The sequence below is a fragment of the Rhinolophus ferrumequinum genome, chromosome 14, assembly GCF_004115265.2.
Source record: "Rhinolophus ferrumequinum isolate MPI-CBG mRhiFer1 chromosome 14, mRhiFer1_v1.p, whole genome shotgun sequence".
Lineage (NCBI taxonomy): Eukaryota > Metazoa > Chordata > Mammalia > Chiroptera > Rhinolophidae > Rhinolophus > Rhinolophus ferrumequinum.
The window spans coordinates 19,734,794-19,754,776 of record NC_046297.1 but is presented as its reverse complement, the minus strand read 5'-3'; the positions used below and the strand labels follow the sequence as shown (position 1 = coordinate 19,754,776).

Genomic DNA, 19,983 nt, shown 5'->3' with positions numbered 1-19,983 from the left:
CCATTTTTTTAAAGAAACAAACCACTGTGACATCCATTCCATTTTAAATGAAACCATCTATTATTTTATATCTAAAAGGGGCTGACATCATCACCATGTCCTGAAAGATATTTAGCTCTAGTCCACTGTTACATACTTTGTGCATTACATGAAATAAAATATCTCAAGATTTTGAAAATATTTATTTTAAAAATAGCAATCAAATTGTCTGTAATCACATTTTCTGCTTGGCTTTGAAAGCTACATTATTCAATATGCCAGTGGTCCTTTCCATAATGGTAACATATTAGAAATTCATGCTGCTCTAATACATCTGACTTCCTTGATGGAACAGCACTCCCTATAGACTCAAAGGAACACTCCAGCTTCAGTCTTGTCGTCCTGCACACTACCTACTGAAGTGATGGTTGGTTGTCAAAACAGTTGTACGGTGGCCTTTGAATGCAAAGTGTGCCATGACTGAATGCTAAAACTGACAATAAATCTGAGTACATACATTAAGCTTGCTTTTGTTGCCTGGAAAAATAAGGCATTTGGGAAATAGACCCCCCAATTTTATTGCTTTTAACATCTTTTTTCCATTTTAAACTCCAGAACTGGAAATTTGAAGCATTCAAATAAATCGAAATCTCCTTTGTTGCTTTTTTCATTGTAAATTTTCTATAATGTGTCATTAGGAACCACACTCTACAAAAAGCCGAGGTCCTAAATGCATCCTTTCTGCGAGACCATTCTAAAACTTTGCACGGTTTTTCTTTGTATGAAAGAGCTTCTGTTGACTGCACAAAGAACAAGCGATCGCCAGGCAGTGAGGCTTGGATGACTTTATACAAGGTTGTATTTTGCCTTCCACCAATCCATGATTAACCCAGCAGTGAATGTACCATAGTGCAGAGAAAAAGGAGAGGCTCTCGATTTGGGTTTGTAGGGATCAAAGGATTTTTCTGAAACCATGAATACTTAATACGGACATTTTCTTATTCCACCTTTCTCCCAGAATGGTTCTATAGTTTCTTTTTAACCTGAAAACACAGTCCATTCTCACAAAGCGATGCCATTTTCTTCTTAATGGCAGAATAACATTTTCTACACCCCAAAAATGTTCTGTTCTATAGATTCAAATATCTTAATAACTGATTGGGCTTTGGAGGTACAGGTAAAATACTGAGAAAGCTGAAGTGACGATAGGAAAAAATTACTAAATAACTAAAGTAACAAGCTGAGTGAGTTGTGACTCTGGATCACAGTTGTTTGGTCAATAGAGAATGAATCATAGGAAAATGCTAGCCCTGGGAAGGATCTCAGAGATCAACTACTCTTGTGGTTTTCCATCTCCTTGGGGATCAGAATCCTTCGTTCAAGGAACTTTTATAAGAAATGTAAACAAGTGAGACCAGTAAGAACAAAGCCCTTCTGGCTGATTCCTGGTTCCCTCTGACTCCAACAAGGTCAGTTTGGAGCCCCTCATCTAGCCCAACCCCCCACCGCCACTGGTTATAGGCGGGGTACAATGAATTGCCCATGGCTAGCACGGTAGACTCTCATTCCAGGGTTCTTCTAATCAGACTCCACTCTCTGATCAATTACCCACTATCAAAATAATTCAGGAGAATTTTGAGAAAATGGAACTTTTGCACATTGGGTCATGAATGGCTGTTTAACTTGGACCTAGAGTATCAGAACTAATTGGCACTTATTCGACAGTGTATACTAATAGAAAGTCTACCTTGTTTTATAGACTGGTCTTGGAAAATAGGGACTTGAAGAAAATGGAATCTTTTTAAAGTGCCAGAACTCTAACTTCTTGCAGGAATCCTGACTGACTACTACTGTAACATAAAATGACACAGGCAAAAATACACAAAAAGGAAGTGGGGGAAATTTGGGAAGGAAGAAATTTCAACCTGTGTATGTTGATGAAATTTTAGAAGACAATCTAGATATTCTACCCTGGTGAACTTTTTATCAGAAAGGGATTCCTACTGAATATATATAGCACCTACTGCATAACGACACTACTTTACAGATATTAACTACTTTAATGCGCACAACATTATGGGATTAAATATCGTATTATACCCATTTTATAGATAAGGAAACTGAGGAACAGAAAGGTTATATAGGTTGCTCAATGTCACACAGTTGGTAAGTGGCAGTCCCAGAATATGAACTAAGGCCATCTGGGCCGAAGATGTTGATTTTAATTACAATGGTTTACAAGGACACTCAATAAAAAGTAAAGACTTCTTTGGTAGGCTTTTTGCTGTCTTTTTATTTTTTTGACAGAAGTGAAGAAGATTAAAGATTAAAGTATAAATAACTCTTTTGGAAAACTATCTCTCTCTCATGCATTTTAACTTCTCCAGAACAGTAATATAAGCTTGCTTTTCCTATTTTATTTAACAAACTTATATAATGCTTGCAATGTGCCAACCACTAAACAATTCTTAAATATTCATTTAACCCTACAAGGTAAAGACTATTATTATCCTTGTTTTTAAGATAAGGAAGCTGGGGTATTTACTGGCTGAGCCACTGAGCAAGTCACTTAACCATTCTGACCCTCTATTTTCCATTTTTAAAATTGGGAGAATAATATTCATTCAGATACTGATTTCTAATGGCCTAAATTTTTATATCTAATATATTAGACATCTGTAGTAGATACTGATAATCAGTGAAATTGTATCATTTATATTGCCGTTCATTGGACATAAGAGACAAGAAAATTTATCTTTAAAATAAAATCTCAAAAAAGATTATATATTATATATATTAGGTTGGTACAAGAGTAATGGCGGTTTTTGCAATTATTTTTACCTTTTTTTTTTTTTAAGATTTTAATCGGGAAGGGGAACGGGACTTTATTGGGGAACAGTGTGTACTTCCAGGACTTTTTTCCAAGTCAAGTTGCTGCCCTTTCAATCTTAGTTGTGTAGGGTGCCATTCAGCTTCAAGTTGTTGTCCTTTCAGTCTTAGTTGTGGAGGGCGCAGCTCAGCTCCAGGCCCAGTTGCTGTTAGTTGCAGGGGGCGGAGCCCACCATCCCTTGCGGGAGTCGAGGAATTGAACTGGCAACCTTGTGGTTGAGAGCCCACTGGCCCACGTGGGAATCGAACTGGCAGCCTTCGGAGTTAGGTGCATGGAGCTCTAATTGCCTGAGCCACTGGACTGGCCCCTATTTTTACCCTTTTAAATCACATTTACTTTTGCACCAACCTAATAATTTATATTGTATAAAATAGTAATATATATAATATATGTGTATGATGATGCATATATATTAAGCATTATAATAACTTCTAAAATATATATAACACCTCAATGAAAACTAAAATATTTTCACCTCTTTGATCCATTCAAATTCTAAAATTCCATCATGTGAAAACACTAACACAAAAATGCAAGTGCCATACTAATAGCAAAAGACAGCTTTAATAACACTGAAGAGCTTTTGAAAAATAAAATTGGAAAAGAGTTGAGCCTATATATAAATCTGCCTAGGGTGGCTTATACTCACAGAATTTTAAAATTTAGAGCAAGTTCATTATCTAGAATCTACAAGTGCTAGCTTTTGTTAGTTGTTCCCCTATTATAGGTGATTTTGAAAGAACTCAGAAAGAGCACTGTCATTTCTAGCTGGGCAGCTTTTACATCCTGATTTCTGTAGCCATCATTTCCTTGTCTATATGAGCACCGATGACCTACATTGTGTACTATTCATAAATATATTTCAACAATTGGCAGACCAATCAGCAGTTGTTTGTTAAATTTTGTCATCGCATTAGACATGAGCAAGTTGCTAAGGAAAGAGTTTTAGCCAGTTTTTACAAAGAAGCGTGAAGAGACTATTTTAGAGTCTTAAACTTCCTTTCAAAGAAAGTAATCCCTTAGTGCTTTTTAAATGTAAAATATGATGATATGAAGCGTTGTTCATCTTCAAATCCATATAATTGGGAATGATGTGAAAACAGCTTAGCAGCCCATCTTTCTATTCTCACTGTCACCACCTTGTGTATTTCCTCAACACCCTTTGCCCAAGTTATGACAACAGGCTACTCAGACTTTCCACACCTCCAGTTTCTTACCATTGCTATCCATCCAGGGAGGTGCCAGAAGAAATTTCCTACAACACTGCCGTCTTAATGTTTTTGCCTTGAGTGAAAACAGCGAATGATTGTTTAGAATCCATCATATCAAGTCCACAGTCCTTTGGTTGGTTGTTGAAGCCTTCGGTCAAATCTCTTAACTTAAAATATTCAAACTGCTTTTCAATTGCTCTCCAATATACCTTTTCTTTCCTCATTGTTTGTCAAAATCAAAACCATCTTCCCAGCCCTGACTGCAGTCCAACCTTTTCCACCAAATTTTATAAACTACGCAAACCAGATTACTATAATCTCTTACAACTTGAAATTCCTATTGGGTTCATGGCCAGTAATACTGATTTGAGTGTTTCGCTTGGTCTAATTGCTTTGTGTTTCACTTTAATTATTTCTTTCCTACTGATTCATGTTTTTGTTTTTTCCCCCTGTAATATATAAGCTCCTAAGATACAGTGACCATGTCTTATCATCATTTGAGCCCTTTGCATCATTTAGACCATGGCAAGTGTTTAAAATATACACACTGATGAATGGCATTGTAGAAACATAATAGCTCAAAATAAGAAGTGAAGAGGCTCCTGTCTCTTTTTCAAAGGAATGAGGAGGCTCCAGTATAGCTGACCCTTCCAACTTTGTTAGATTTCTATTGTAACTCTATAGTGTATCAAACTCTGGTGCTTGGAATCCAGCCGGAGATCCAAGCCTTGAAACAGGACCCTGTTTCACAATAAATTTAATCTCCAAATCTACTTTCTCCAAGACCATTCTGGCTTAAAAAATGGGGTTAATATAGATTTAATGTTAGAATCAACACCATTAACTAGACTTATGCTGTCCAATATAGTAGCCACTAGGTACATGTGGCTACTTTAAACATAAAATAATTAAAATGTAATAAAATCAACTTAGTCTCTCTCTCATTCACACTAGCTGCATTTACAGTAGCCAATGACTACTGTTACTGGACAGTATGGGTAACAGAATAGCCATCATCACAGAAAGTTCTATTGGACAGTGCTGAAGCTTATTCAAAGCCTCACCAGGATTTGCATTATTTGTTGGAGTAACTTTTTATCTACAGCATAAAATGACAGGACCAGCACTGTGAGTAGATAAAATAGATGCCTACCTCAGAACGTGGTTTGAGAGAAATTGGGAAGGCTCACCAACCTGTCAAAAACTGTGCTAGAGTCACCTTGCCAAGAACCGGAATGGCAAATTAGAGCTTCTTTCCCTCAGTGTGGGCCACTTGGGGCCCCTCTGCCTTGGAAAGCATTAAAAGTTCCAAGGGAAATCCAATGTAAAGGGAAAATATCCATGTTTGGTTTTGGACAGTCGGTTGGGTGGGGAAAGCATAAAGAAATTTGGATGAGCTGAAGCTCCTGAGAGGTTAGAAGAAAGTACAGGAGAGGAAGGGGCTAGAAAATGGTATGTTTCACAGCTAGGTTCTGTCCTGAGTGCCATTTGGGAATGGAGTGATAGCCATGGATAGGAAATCTGGGAAAATCCCACACGCATATTTACTGAAGTTGCATAAGCATCTCTTAAAGAGCAACTGATGTATTGAGTGGGTTTTAGGAATGCTAAAAAGGCAATTATATAAAGGAAAAAATTTGGGAACCTAAACTGTATACTTGAATATCTTGTTATTCTTCCTATAGCCCCAACCATTCCCATTATGGGGAGGGAACATAGCAGACAAGACTGATATTTTACACACCGTGTAAAAGCACACTTCCTCTCCTTCTTAGTGAACGGGGACACCTATAAGGCCTGACCTTGGAGGCCTTATTGATTCATGAACTGGGTCTAAAGTCTTAGCCCAAAGAAGAATAGGCTGTGATTTTCAAGGTGACTACTTTGACATATAATACATTATTCAGATTTACACATTGAGTATGTGTATTTAAAAATTCATGTTCTACTTTACTTTATGAAGTCATAGTTAATACTCTTAGGATAAATTTATACACGTGGAATATAATATAAAATACTGGGGCAACAGTGCTGACAGGTCTGCCCCTGCTAGTACCAGGAACCCGCTCCCCTCTTGGTTACCCAGCTAGCTGCAGTTCTTAGGAGAATCTATACATTATCCTGACATTAGTCTCTGGGCTTCATTCCCTAGAAAATCTACTGCGGGGTTTCTTCTGACACTACTTCCACCCCCGACTTATGTTCATGCTTAACAGAAAAAAACTTATTGTGAAGTCATTAACTTTAGAGATACATCCCCAAATGACTTAGATAAGTGATAATACAAAATGCTTTCCTATCAGAAACAACATACCATGAACAAGTTAACCAATTTGTTCATTGTGAACTGGACGGCACTGTTTAGTGACTTACGAAAATGAAAATGGAGTTGGACTGTTAAGTGATTGAACAACCGAAACCAACGAGGGCTAATTCAAAGTCACTGTCAACCTGGGAGAGAGTTTTATGACGTGGTAAAAAGCTCTGCCCTTAGCCATATGCTACTGAAAATATTTTTCACTACTTTAGATATAAATGGATAAATTAAGTTTTTAGATGACATGAAAATCAGAAGGAAAGATTTTATGTTAAGTCCGCGTTTCTCAAGCATAGAGTTCTCATTAAAAATACAGAGCCCTGGACTCCCTGGGTTGTGACTAGGAATTTAATATTTGCTAGTTTTCTTGGTGATACACATTCCCACTAAATTTGAGAAGTGTAGGATATTAGAAGACTCTGAGCGACGACAGTTCCAATAGACTGAAATATGTTAATGGGGATAAATTTTGATCATCAGAATTACACCTTCAAAATAAAAATGAAAATTGTTTTCTTGCTTTCCTATCATGTAAATGTGTGGACTTTGAGAGTGGAAAAGAGGGTAGAAACCAAGTTTCATAGTGGTTCCTCGTTAGAAGATCTGGGGGTCTCGCTTGTGGTGAGGAACCCTGAGCTGGATGAGAAGTGGCACCTTTTAAGATAACTTTTTATCTGAAAGCTAGTAAGGCAGTTTAACTCCATGAGAGGACAGTCAAATATGAGTGATCAAACATGTACTTAATTGACTTTGCCTAGACTTAAATATATAACATGGAAAATTGCTTTAGGGTTTTATAGGACCCTAAACATTTTCCATGGCTAAAAACTCATTCCAAGTTTCAGAATGCGGTGTTACTACAATTTAAAGCTTCTTCCATTAAATTAGACCTTGCCCTCACTAGGTCCCATCTCTCATTCCCCACTACAAATAAGTAAGCAGGTTCTTACCACAGAAATGGAGTTAGTAAGCAGTGCTCCCTCTTGTCCCAGCATATTAGAGACCGTGATTTCAGGTAGGTCCATGTTTTGTGGATGAAATGGTAGCAGGCCATTATGGTTCATTGGGTGACACAGAGAGTGGTAACCAGTTTCGACTTCATTCAGATGCACCAGCGAGTGGTCAGGAAGGGAAGGAGGAGTGATTGGTGGAATGTTAAAGTCTTCACTTTCCAAGCTTGGACCAGGGTAGGACTGAAAAAACAATAGTGATATTATTGCAAATTATTATCTCCTTCTTCCTTATCATGAACAAACACACATGACCCCTTCAGATATTATTACAATCAGCATTATGGATTTGTAAAAGACGGTTCAAACACTTAGATTATCCTGCGGCAATTTCACTATTATGCAGGGAAGAAATCGTCTCTAAGGCATATCCACCTCTCATACAAAGAGTGCTTCCATTAGGCAGTTTCATTTTTCCAAGAAGCTGAGCTCAAACAGATTTCAATAGTCCCATTAAAATTTTCCAGAGTTAATCTAGCTGAATACTTTTTTTTTTCATAAGAATTGTGGGGAAGGAAGGCAATTTATAAAATTAATGTTTGATCAAACATGTTTCATAGGACTCCCTACTGCTCAGATCATGAGATGTAATAAAATGAATTCCACAAGTATTGGGGCAATTTGTTTTTGGGTTTCGAAAAGCTATAGGCTCACAACCAACAAAAGGAAAGTAATTAGTATAGAAATAACTTAAGCATGTTGCATAAGTGCGGTTGCATAGAAACTTTGATGTATGAAAAAAAGGTCATTAAAAGCTATTTTTATCACAAAGATTGTATCATCAAAATAAAATAAAGATTGCTTTCTTGACTTCTGATTACTTACATTTATTTGAATTTTCCCTAAAATTAATATTTAGTTTTGATAAATAATATCACAGTCATTTAAACTCAGTTAAGTCAGTTTTGAAAGGCAAAATAACAGTAATATTTTTATTACACTAATTTAGGAATAAAAGTCAATCAGTAAAATAAATAACATGTGCAACTTTTTTTTTCAGAAAGTAGCTTTAGATAAAAGAAGTGTGGGAGTAAAGAAGGAAGGAAAGATCATATGAGGAAAATCCTGTTTAAAAACAGAACATGGTAAATATTAAAGGTATAAAGAGGAACTGAATAGTACTAATAAAATATTGTTATTAATTAATATAAAGACACAGTGATATTGAGAAGTCCTTTATAGAGCAGGGATCCTAGTGTGAAAGGAAATCATTTTGGTCCAGATAATTCTTGCAAAGCCTGTCTTTCAAATTAAGCGAGTCTTCGTAGTGTTTGAGTGCGTGGGGAACAAGGGCTCACTTGTCTAACAGCACAGCGCCTGCTGAAGTGTGCAAGGTCTGGAATGAGCAGGCAGAGGGTAGGAGCCAAAGAAAGTAGTGTAAGGTATTCATTGGGTGTTCAGCCAATAAGCTTCATGCTCCTGCGTCCAAGTGCCTGGGGTTATTTTTTCCAGATGGCGTCTGTTTGTCTAACAGAAAGAAAATCTTCAAGTTGCACTTGCTAAATGTTGTACAACTTTTGATATATTTGTTTAGGTGCTGTCAGAAGATATGATGAAATGAAGAGCTACTTGGACCATCTGGAATTGAGACCTGGTCACATACAGGCACGTGTAGGTTAGAGACTGGGGTATATGAAGGAAATATTTGATTCATCGTCAGATCATTTTTCTTAAATATCTAAAGTTCGGCTAAAAAATATAACACCAGCTCTAAAAGTTCAATCATCAGTTACCAAATCTTTCTGCTTACAGTATCTATCTCTTGTGTGAAAAATATATTAGTGCTCTGTGGTAAAATTAAAGTTTGATTAAATTCTCACGTCTCATATATTTTAAACCTTGAGTCTTACAGACCTAAACCACCAGTTTCTGGTAAGTATTCATATAGAAAGAAGCATAAAAGATGGGGAACTGGGTGAGAGAGAAAGCCTGTTTATTAATGTTGATTTCAAGTAAAGCACTGTATTGACTTCTTTGACTACGTGTCTTCATTTAATCCTCACAATAATCCTTTGTGTAGCTATTATTACCCTGATTTCCTGAAGAGAAAATTGAGACTCAGAAGTTAAATAACTTGTACTCAGCTGGTAAACAATCAGCTCAGTACATATGAGTCATGAATATATGAAGGAGGAAGGCAATTTTATTGCTGTGATATTTACATAAGTATTTCAATTGCTACTATTTTATTAGGTGGAATGATACAAAGTTGCCAATACCCAACTGTTTCTGATGAACAAAATTTCATAATTTAACAATTAGCATTAACATTAATACCAGGTCTTTCTTTGTCCCAAATTCCACCCCAATGCCCACCCCACTAAAATAAAATATTTACTCTATTAATCCAGCACAAGAAATCATACTTTGTCTTTCTTGTCAACATTTCAAAGTCTGAATTCATTGATATGTACCTTTCAAGAAGTTAACTGGTATCTGTTTGAATCATTTCTGAATAAGGTGCAATTAATGCCAGCGATAAACAAAAAAGATGGTTTTAACTTTATAAATGCCATTAAACCTCTGAACACACCCAGGGATATTCTACTTGTGGTATACTATAACTTTACATTCTAGAATTTCTCCAGTAGTTAAATCTTAATTTGTGGTGTTCTAAGGAAGGTTTAATTGGTATCACTTTACATTCAGTGATAACAATTGTACTATAATTTAACTAAGCTACATGGTTTATTTTCATGTAATTACACATTAACGTTATTTAATCCATGCACTTATACACCAAAACCACAGATTCCACAACTTAACCCGTAATGGGTAGTTATGTGGATCAAGAATTTTAACAACATAAGGTTACTTGGTTGTTTCTGTTCTTTACATTATTCGCCATGAGCCTATTGCAGTGTAATTGATGCCATATAAAAGTATCATGGCAATTGAATAAAATGTCAAAATATCACAGAACTTACAAAAACTTCAATGCCAGACTAAATACTAATTCCTCAACACTGATTTTTGTGACATGACATCTTTATTTTGATTTTTTAAAAAAGTTAATAAGAATAAATTTAACTTAACAATAGTAAGTTATATATTAGAAACGATTTACAGTTGGGGGGATGTATTGCAATAGGGTACGATTCAATATTTTTCCTTATTTCACATGAAGCTGCCTGGTTAGAATCAGTGTACAAGTTTGTTTAAAGAATTACCAAATGAATAACGGAATAAATGCTTACATGAGTGAATGAATGAATGCTAAAATGACTCTTTCAAGGCATGAAGTTTGTGAATACACCACGGTTATTGCATGGACTTGAATACATATCCTGTATTCCCAAGACTGCTCTGGCCAGGTGACAATGTGGTACATAACGTTAATCTCTGAGCATGTCGGGAAGCCAAAAATATGCTGGTAGAGATATAAAGGCTTAAGCAGCCTAAGAAAGGCTGGGGCAGGGTTGTGTGGTGTCCCTCTATGGCTACTGATCAGTTCCTCTGACGTGGCTTGCATTTACCATCCTGAAGTGGTTTGTATTTACTATCTCATAGTGATATAGAGGTCCCAGAGGATTTGTAAGGGTGGCTTCAGGGCCCCTTGACACTCAGAAGTTGCTGGAACCTAATCCCCACTGCAGGTAGAACATCAAGTAAGGACCTGGTGGAAGTCTTGGTTCCACATCGGGATCACTTGGGGACAGCAGGTCTGATGTCCCATGCCTGGATATCAGCTAGGGCCAAATTAGACAAGTGGGCATAGAGGGCGGGCGGGGGGGGGGGTTACTCTGATCACAGAAGATGAGGAGCTGAGTGAGGCCATCCTTGGGTGACACAGTGGACCTGCTGTACTTGTCAAATGACTCAGGGTCCTTTTTTGACTTGGGCTTATTTTCTTCCTTCAAGTCTCAGCAAAGCCAGGAGTTTAAAGGTTCTTTGATTCTCCAACTGTCTTGGGACCAAAGATCATTTGATCCTTCCTAAGACCCTTGCAGATCCTCATGATACTTGGGACTATGCTTTCTTTTTAACCTGAGTTGGTGACCACCAAGGAGTCAATCCCATGCCCTCTGCAGACCTACAGGTCTGGGTTCTAGTGTAGAATGCTGGAGGAGAATAGCCAGGGACCTTCAAGCTGGTATCATCTTCCTTATCACACTTCATAGTGCCTTTTACCCATCCCAGCCTAGAGACCAGACTTTTATCAGCAGTCTGAGCCATGCAGCTTTCCTCCTTCCAAAGGAATGATAAAAGTTAACGATGATCGTCTATACAAATAGAGAGAAAGTATTTAGGGATAGAGGTATGAAATTCTAGCCAATACTTTAAATTTTATCTTGGATGTTTATCATTTTAAAGAAAGGTAAGTTGGAAATAAAGAAGCATGCAGAGTAATTCGCTCTAAACCATAGCCAGTCTGCAGATCCAAATGATTCAAAGAACTTAAAATTATATTATTGCTACATAACCAGATTCTCCCTAACCTGAACGTAATCACTGGTCCCAGACACAGGAGGTCTCATCATAGTTCTGGTGCTGGGATATGCCATACACTGCACAAAGCTGTGTGTCCAGGAGCGGGAGCTCCCGGTCATGTGGATTAGAGTGGGCTGTACTATCGTGCAACTTGGCTAATTCTGAAACATATGTGAACTTCTGAAGGCCACAAGAGAACTGCTGGAAGCATTAAAGTAGTAATTTCAAAATACAGAATCGTCATCCTCAAGAGAGTAATTTTAGAACTTAGTAATAGTTCTAAATAAAAGACTCAGTGACGATTTCAAGTCATTTTCTTAAAATCTGAGCATTGGAATTTACACATTGAGCTGATAAAGTGCTACATCTTTCTCCGATGAGAAAAAGACAGATTTTGATCCAGGTGAGAGGACTCTTCCGTGATTGATGAGAATGGCCACAGAATATGTTGGAAGGAATCGAGGCTCTGGTGTCCAGGAGAAAGGGACTGCGTCCAGGTTTTCACAGCACGTGTTATAATGAATTCTGGGGCAAGTTTCTTAGTCCTTGTGGGCCTCAGTTTCAAAACCTGCTTCATGGGGTTCTTATGAGCATTGAAAGCAAAAACATAAGTGAGGTAAAAAGCCTAATAATATGTCTGCCACAAAGAAAGTTCTTGATAAATGGCAGCTTTAACATTGCTTCGGTTATTGTTAAATGGGTTTATGTATGCCATGGATTGGATCATATCTAAGAAAACAAACCACTACGGACATTATGGGAGAGAATTTAGCCACCATTATAAAGGAATGTCAGTATATTTGTTGTTGATCAGACCTCATATTGAAGCACAGTGTAGCCCCATTCATACATAATATATTCATGTAATTGCTTCCCATAAATAGCTAACATTTCTCCTTTATTTTAAAGGGATTGAATTGCATTTTTGAAATTAAAGAATAAAAAAAGTAGTAGAAAATTGTAAACAGGCAAAGGATGCTGAAGAGCTCAGATGATAATGACTTCATGTGCAAAGTACCACAATTCTTCTTGTTCAGGGAATGGTGCTGCCAGACCTGCAACCCAGGCTGATCAGTTTCCGACAGTTCCACTCCTACTGAGCCAGGCAAAAGGCAAATGACTTTGTGAACCGGGATTTCAGTACCTAAATTTGCTACAAAAGCTATACTTTCTAACCTACTGTCTTGTGTCCATAGAAAGCTGACTTCCCTGGGAGATTCTTGGCAAGGAGGTCACATTGCTAGTCAGATGGATCGTTTGTCAGACTAAAATCAAGAAACAGGGTTAGGAAAGTAAGAGAGAATCCATCCCGATCCGTTTTGACTTGATCTGTTTGCAAGCTTTCCCAGCCATTGTCCTTCTGCATGTTCAACCTTCCCCAGCCTCTCCATTTCAGTGCAAAAGGAAAGCAAATTCCTCACCTGATTTCTGGAAGATCTCATTCCCTATCCATTTAATTACATACTCACATTCCTTTTTAATCATATTGTTTTGCATATTCCATGACCTGGGTATCCTGTTTACATTATTTCCTTCTTCTGCAACCCACATTTCCTTTTGCTCCAGCTTGTTCTTATTTTTCATTCTTTTTCTACATTGTTACATCTGGAAGTGGGATGTTAATTAGGCTGATTTTTCTTTGGACTATAGAGAATTCATGTTTTCATACTGTCTAGATAGAGTGTTAATACATGCTGACCAGGAACAAACAACGGGAAATCTCTCCTGGCCTTTGCCTCTTCTCTTTTTAAAATCTAGTTTCTCCACCAGAGGGGCCTTGCATTTCTGGGTCGCTGTCCACATGTTGCAATCATTACACAGAGCACTCAATCTTCGATGACAAGAAGTCTCGTAACTCAGAAGAATTCAAAAAATATCATCTTGTACATATCTTTAAATTATGCGATGGCTTCATGCAATCATGCATATACTAAAAATATGGCTATGGTTATAACATTGTAAAATATGTTTCTCATAGAGCTCTTTATTTGGGAGATAAATAAATAGCACTGCCATCAAACATACACAGAATGCCTTAATTTTTAATCTGTAACATAATTCCTGAAAGTTCTTGATAGAAATACGCCAATGTTTAAACATGTTTCATCTTTTATTATTGAAAATTGTCACTGCGTGATTCAACTAACGAAATGGAAATCAAAGTAAACTGAGGAGTTCACTAGAAAAATCATAAACTTCCTCTGTATGTTTTCAGAAGTTAAGATGCTGCATGTAATGGTGATTTCTCTCAAAAGAGTTTAAAGAGCATCAACATTATCTCTTATTTCTTTTGAGAAGACCTTCAGAAGTAGGTATTTTTCAGATTCTTTTGTCTCTGCATGAACAAGGGCTGATAGCTTGAGACTATAATGTATTACTGTGGAAAGCTTCGGTCTGTTACATAAATCATCTTAACACTCAGCAAGAATTGTCCAACAGTGCCATTGATGGCTCAAGCCAATGATCCTGCAAACAATTTTTTTGTCTTTCTTCACATGTTAGACAATAGCAATAAATCATCTTCATTTAAAAACACACAATGTACTAATTTTTCAAGCAACAGTTATCAAAATGCAATTTTTGGTAGAAAGTACATTTATTTTATTTGTGCTCATTAATTTTTGTAACCTGTGTTGAGTAAAAGGCAATGAGTGCCTCATTTGCCATAGAAGCATTTCTTGTGTGAAGCATTTCTTCACTATGTGAAGGCATCCTGCAAAGTATGATTTGAGATACAAAGAATTATAAGAAGCAGATTGTTGTAACGAAAGTGAATTAGAAGAGATGTAAGTACTTAGGCTCCTATGAAGATCACGTTTAAAGTGTCAGGCTTAGTAATATCAGAATGTAAATAAAAGAGAACTTATTTGAAGGTAGGATGATGAAGGGAGCATTATAAGCAGATCTACCCTGATAACAGGGCCTGAAGGTCAGACACTTCTGCTGAGATACCATAAGTGCTCAAGGGAGGACCACAAAACCGACAAATGAGCAAGTCCAGACAACGCAGCAAGGAGGTTCAACAGCAAGGGCAGGTCTTCAATCTTTAAGAAAACTTCAAAAGGCAAGAGTGGATCCACCAATCAAAACAAACTTTGAGGTACTGGACCCAACGCAAGCCTCAACTGGGTCTGGTTTTTATTGGATGATGGTTTTTCATAACAGAAAAACCTATGAGCAAAGCCCAAATGACACCAGAAGACAGGGTCAACTTGAGGCCACCCCCGAGAATGCCACATTGGCTCTTCCTAGGGTCCAGGTTGGGTGATCTTGGAGCGCAAGGTCGGGTTAACAGGCTGAAGCTCTGAGGATTCGGGGGTTCTGGGACAGTGAGCCAAGCACTCTCATATCAGCGGTGGGCAGGGCAGGATAGTCCAAGACTCTTCTGTGAATCACACCTGTGCCAGGGCCACCTCTCCAGGGACTTCCAGAAAAGTCCTTACATTTACATATAGGCATGTCTCCTGCCATAATCCATTAATGATACTAAAATGGAGAAGACATTTGTTTTTTCTCACTATTGTTTGGGGATCTACATGAGTCTCTGAGCTGTATTTTTAGGTGACATTTTAAAACCAAGTGCTGTATGAAGTTGTCATAAGGGCCTCCCCTTTGGCTAAAAACAAACAAACAAACAAACAAAAACTTCTGGGAAACAAATAATGTACTCCCCCCACAACCCACAACCCACAACCCACACATGAATGATTAGGGAGAGCAGACTGAAGTGGAGGAGCTACTTTTGAAACCGTGGTGGGGGCCCAAGGATGTTCTCCCGGTAATAGGTCATCATTTCATATTCATTGTTTAAAGGGGATAATTAAAACATTTAAATTTAATTGCTTAGTATACAATTTTACATACAAGTGCAGCTTATACTTTTTTTAGTTTTCCAGATGTTTTCAACTATCACATTGAGTTCATATGTTCTGAGATTTAGTGCTACATTTTTTTGCTTCATTTTATAAATAAGCCACATTAACCGGAAGAAAAAATAAAATATGCATTAAAAAAACCCTTAATCCAACCATCCAGAAACAAAACCAAACCCAAAACACCACACTATTAAAACGTGTATCTTCAAGATTTTTTTTTAGTCCCCATTGGCTATTTTCTTTTGGGCTTCTGTTTTTGTTTTTAATAACAAAATTCAGATCATAGAGTTCTGATTTTGGAGCTAGAAATGCTACATGCAAATCTCAATTCATCCCTTAGTATATGTAGTAACTTAATTTCTCTAAGCCTCAGTTTCCAAATCTGTAAAATGGGGATGGTAATAGTATTCAATTCATTAAGGGCACATCAGGATTAAATGTGGTAATGTAAATAATTTGAGTAATATAGTGGCTCATAAGACAATCAGTAAATGTTAGCTATAGTATTATTATACTATCATATAATTTAATCTGGTCACTTAAAATGGATCATGAATAATTTCCCATGCCAATTAATATCATCTACATCATTGCCTAAATGGCTGTATATTATATTGTTGTGTGCATGGTCTATAATTTATTCCACTGGTTTTCTACTACCAAACATTTAGGGTGCTTCTGATTTTTCTCTGTTACAAAGCGCACCGTGATAAATAACCTTATGCATATTTTTCCTTAAGATAACATTCTAGAGTTCTATATTTTTGCTGAACTGGAATCACAGAATACTCACTCAAGAGAACTCAGAAACTATGCCTCCACTTTACAGATGAGAAAAGTGAGCCCCAAAGAGGTTAAATGATTTGACTGTATTTAGAGAACTAGCTGGGCAGAGGGGAAACCCATAGCATTATTACAACAATTTTTTTCATTTAAAATGTTTGGGGTTTTAATACATCATTTAAAAACAGGTACAGCTGTCCAGCTTTAATAAATTTTTTTAAACCTGAGTTAAATTGATTTTTGTTTATGGTCAGGTTTTATTTGCTAAATTATATGCAGGCAGCCAGAACAGAGCCAAACAGTCAGTGTTGGCCTATTTTTATATGTACATATTTGACATGTAAACTTAAAACTACATGCTAGATATGTTTATGGCCATTCTTTTCATTTTCGCCTGTTGTGTAGAAATCAGTAAAATAAATGCTGGGTATGTAAACACATTATTCACTAAAATGCCAGATTAGCCGAGGAAAAGAGCTAAGCAGATGGCTTGGGCTCTTGAATTGGCTCCTCCCTCAATCAAGGGGGCCAGAAAAAGGACAGAGAACTTCCTGTTTCTACTCATTATACTTTGACATGCAATACCTACTCTTTGGATCATTACCAGGAAACGCCTGCAAGTGGATCCCTAGATGTTTGAGGATCATCTCACTTCCTAGTCTTTGCTGCAAAGAAAGCTTACGTTGAAGTAGGGCTGAAGATGGGGACATGGAAGAAAAACTCAATTGGAGACAATTCCCTCAGTTTGATGGAGATAAAACCCCTCATCCTTCAGTTAGTTACCCAGAAGTAGGATCCGTGGGGAAGAGCAGTGGGAAGGGTGAGCCATCTTCTGTGGAAAGACGTCCTGTACTTTGTTACCTTCTGGAGGAAGAACGAAAAGTGCCAAGAGTGGGAAACAAGTCCTGGACTGGGGAAAGAAAAGTAGTGAGAATACAGAGGACATGGGACAGCAGTGGTGGTAAAGATTTGGAAAAGGCTGGAAAAGAGGGGAAGGAAGGATTCACCACTCTGGACAAAAGAAGCCAAGGATAGCAAATAAACACTTAACCTCAGACAGCTTTTCTGTGTGTTTGAACAGATATAAAATTACTGCTTTTGTAGGTAAAAGATAGTCAAATGTCTGCAATTTCATTTGGTTCAACCTACTGTTTTCAGAGAATTCCTACACATATAACACACTGCAGTTATCTGAGTAGTAACAAGAATGGAGGTTAGTACATAAACATTTGACTTAAAAGTTCTAAAATAAAATGAAGCCTCACCGACAAAGGATGGAGTCAGACTTGGGCACTAGGCCCTCCCAGGCCAGAATCCTAGCTCTGATATTTACAATTTTTGATATTTGGCCCATCACTCTACCTCCCTCATCCGTGCTGAATTATTGTAAGGATTAAGTGAGATAATGTATGCAAAGCCTTTGCTTAGTTCCTTGTCAGACACAAGTAGCTGCCAACTGACAGATACTATTATTATTACGGATATAATTCATTGATTACATTATGGGTAGGGGAGCGCTCACCTAAACTTCCAGCCAAGCAGAACCTTCCTATTAAAACTTACCATCCTGTGAACAAGCAAGAAGTTTAACTGAAATCAGATCATAAGAAATAAACAGCTGGGTACTCACAGTACCTGAGTCCAGGCTGCTCCTACTGGTAACTTCTGTATAAGGCTGCTGGCCCTGTCCTATACCCACAATCCTATTTCCTGACCAAACCCCATCCCTTCAAGGCCACTGCACTTTGTGAGTTCAGAAAATAACAACGCACAGTAGGCTTAGGTCTTCTTGAGGGAGGGCCTTCTCCTGAAATGCTGGGAGGCCCCGTCACGTACAGGACCAATACAATACTTCTTATTGGCCTCAAATCATGACTATCAGAGCCCTTGTGAGTTTCAGACCAGGCTATTCCACTTGTATAATTTGATTTTAGAACTCAGAAGTCACTTGTTTGACTTCACTAGCAAAAGGATCAATTATCGTAACTTATAAACAACAAGGAATATATGGAGGATATTTTCCAAGACAGCCAATTACTTTCAAACCATTAGGGTTACAGTAATAAATCTTTATATCCAAGCTGTGAAATAACATAGATCAGAAAAAACACAGGAGAAAGAACAAAATAATATGGATATAGATGAAGGTTAAACTGAAACCCTCTTTGTGTTTCTGGGAAGTCTAGCTAAATCGGCTCCAAAAGCGAGGAACTGAAACTGCAAAGGGAAACTTGACACTTTCTTAAAGGTGTTTGGGGTGGCAGATGAGGATATGAAGAAGGAGGTCTTAGAAGAGATACGGCTGGGTGGAAAACAACCTCAGCTTTTCAAGGCCTCAGTGTTCTTATACTAAAAATGGGCAAAATCACTTCTGCTTGATATATTGGCATACTAAAATTTTGGGGTTTGTTTAGTACAGTCCTTAAGTGTCTTGGAAATGGAGCTGTCAGAGACAGATGACATCATTCAACATATTACTACGCTTAACTTAAACATCATATTCATTTTGTAGACATTTTTTAGTGACAGGTTTATTATAATAAGTGCCAGAAAAAAAAATCTAGCATGTTATATACATTGCAAATTTTAACAGGAAGGATCAGTTAGTTTTTCATAAATTCACATGCTAAAGTAAAAATATCTTCAAAGTACAATTTTAAACAAGCCAAAGGGCTGTTTTGAAAATGTATGAAATGTAACTGTACACTCTAATGGGTCAGGCTGTGTACTAGAGCCAGGACATCTCTTCCCAGTGCCTAAGGGTCTTGGTGTCACTTGACAGTCGTCCACCGAGCAAATGATCCTCCAAGTGGAGCTTGATGCTTTGAAAATCTGTTTTCACCACCAGCGCTATTCCATTCAGATAGTTTCATAATTTTTATCACTGAAATTCATTTCCCCAATGCTTGAAAAGCATACTATTTGACAATTATAATAAAATTCTCAAGCATACTCAGCAACAAACATTCATTTTCTGAAATAAAAAATGAGTTATATTTACAAATCCCACAGCTTGGAAATGTATATGATACACAACATTTAACCTGTCAGCAGCCTCATTAGTGTCAATGAGTGGGAACTGGCATGCAGTCGATGGTGTGCTCTACAGATGTTTATGTTTTAAAATGTTCCTGAAATAGCCCCGTTAGAGAGGTTGATGTAAAACACTCTACTGGACAAATGAATTTCAGTTTAAATTTCACGGTCTACTTAAATTTTTTTTTGAGGATTTCATATTTCTCATGTAAATGATCATTTATAGTTAACAGTCAATGCCCAACTAAAATAATAATAATAATAGCAATAATAGTAATAATAATAATAAATAAAGACTGGGTGGGTAAAGAATCATCTAACGTTCAACCACACCAATATGTAAATAATCAAGAAAATATACAGAAAAACTGATGTATGTTTGCCTCTCAAGAGTCCTAAGATATATATTTGTATGGAGCCCATATGCAGTATCTATACAGCTATTAAGACA

At 37.3% G+C, this 19,983-nt stretch overlaps 1 protein-coding gene across 2 annotated transcripts in view; it reads right to left on the bottom strand.

Moving 5' to 3' along the window:
• The window catches only part of TOX (thymocyte selection associated high mobility group box), a 296,755-nt gene that overhangs the window by 122,819 nt on the left and 153,953 nt on the right, over nt 1-19,983 (bottom strand). For both annotated transcript variants that reach the window (XM_033125689.1, XM_033125688.1), the window contains one exon: nt 7,348-7,590. In XM_033125689.1, the coding sequence (XP_032981580.1) occupies nt 7,348-7,590 (243 nt within the window). The remainder of the gene's footprint in view (nt 1-7,347; nt 7,591-19,983) is intronic.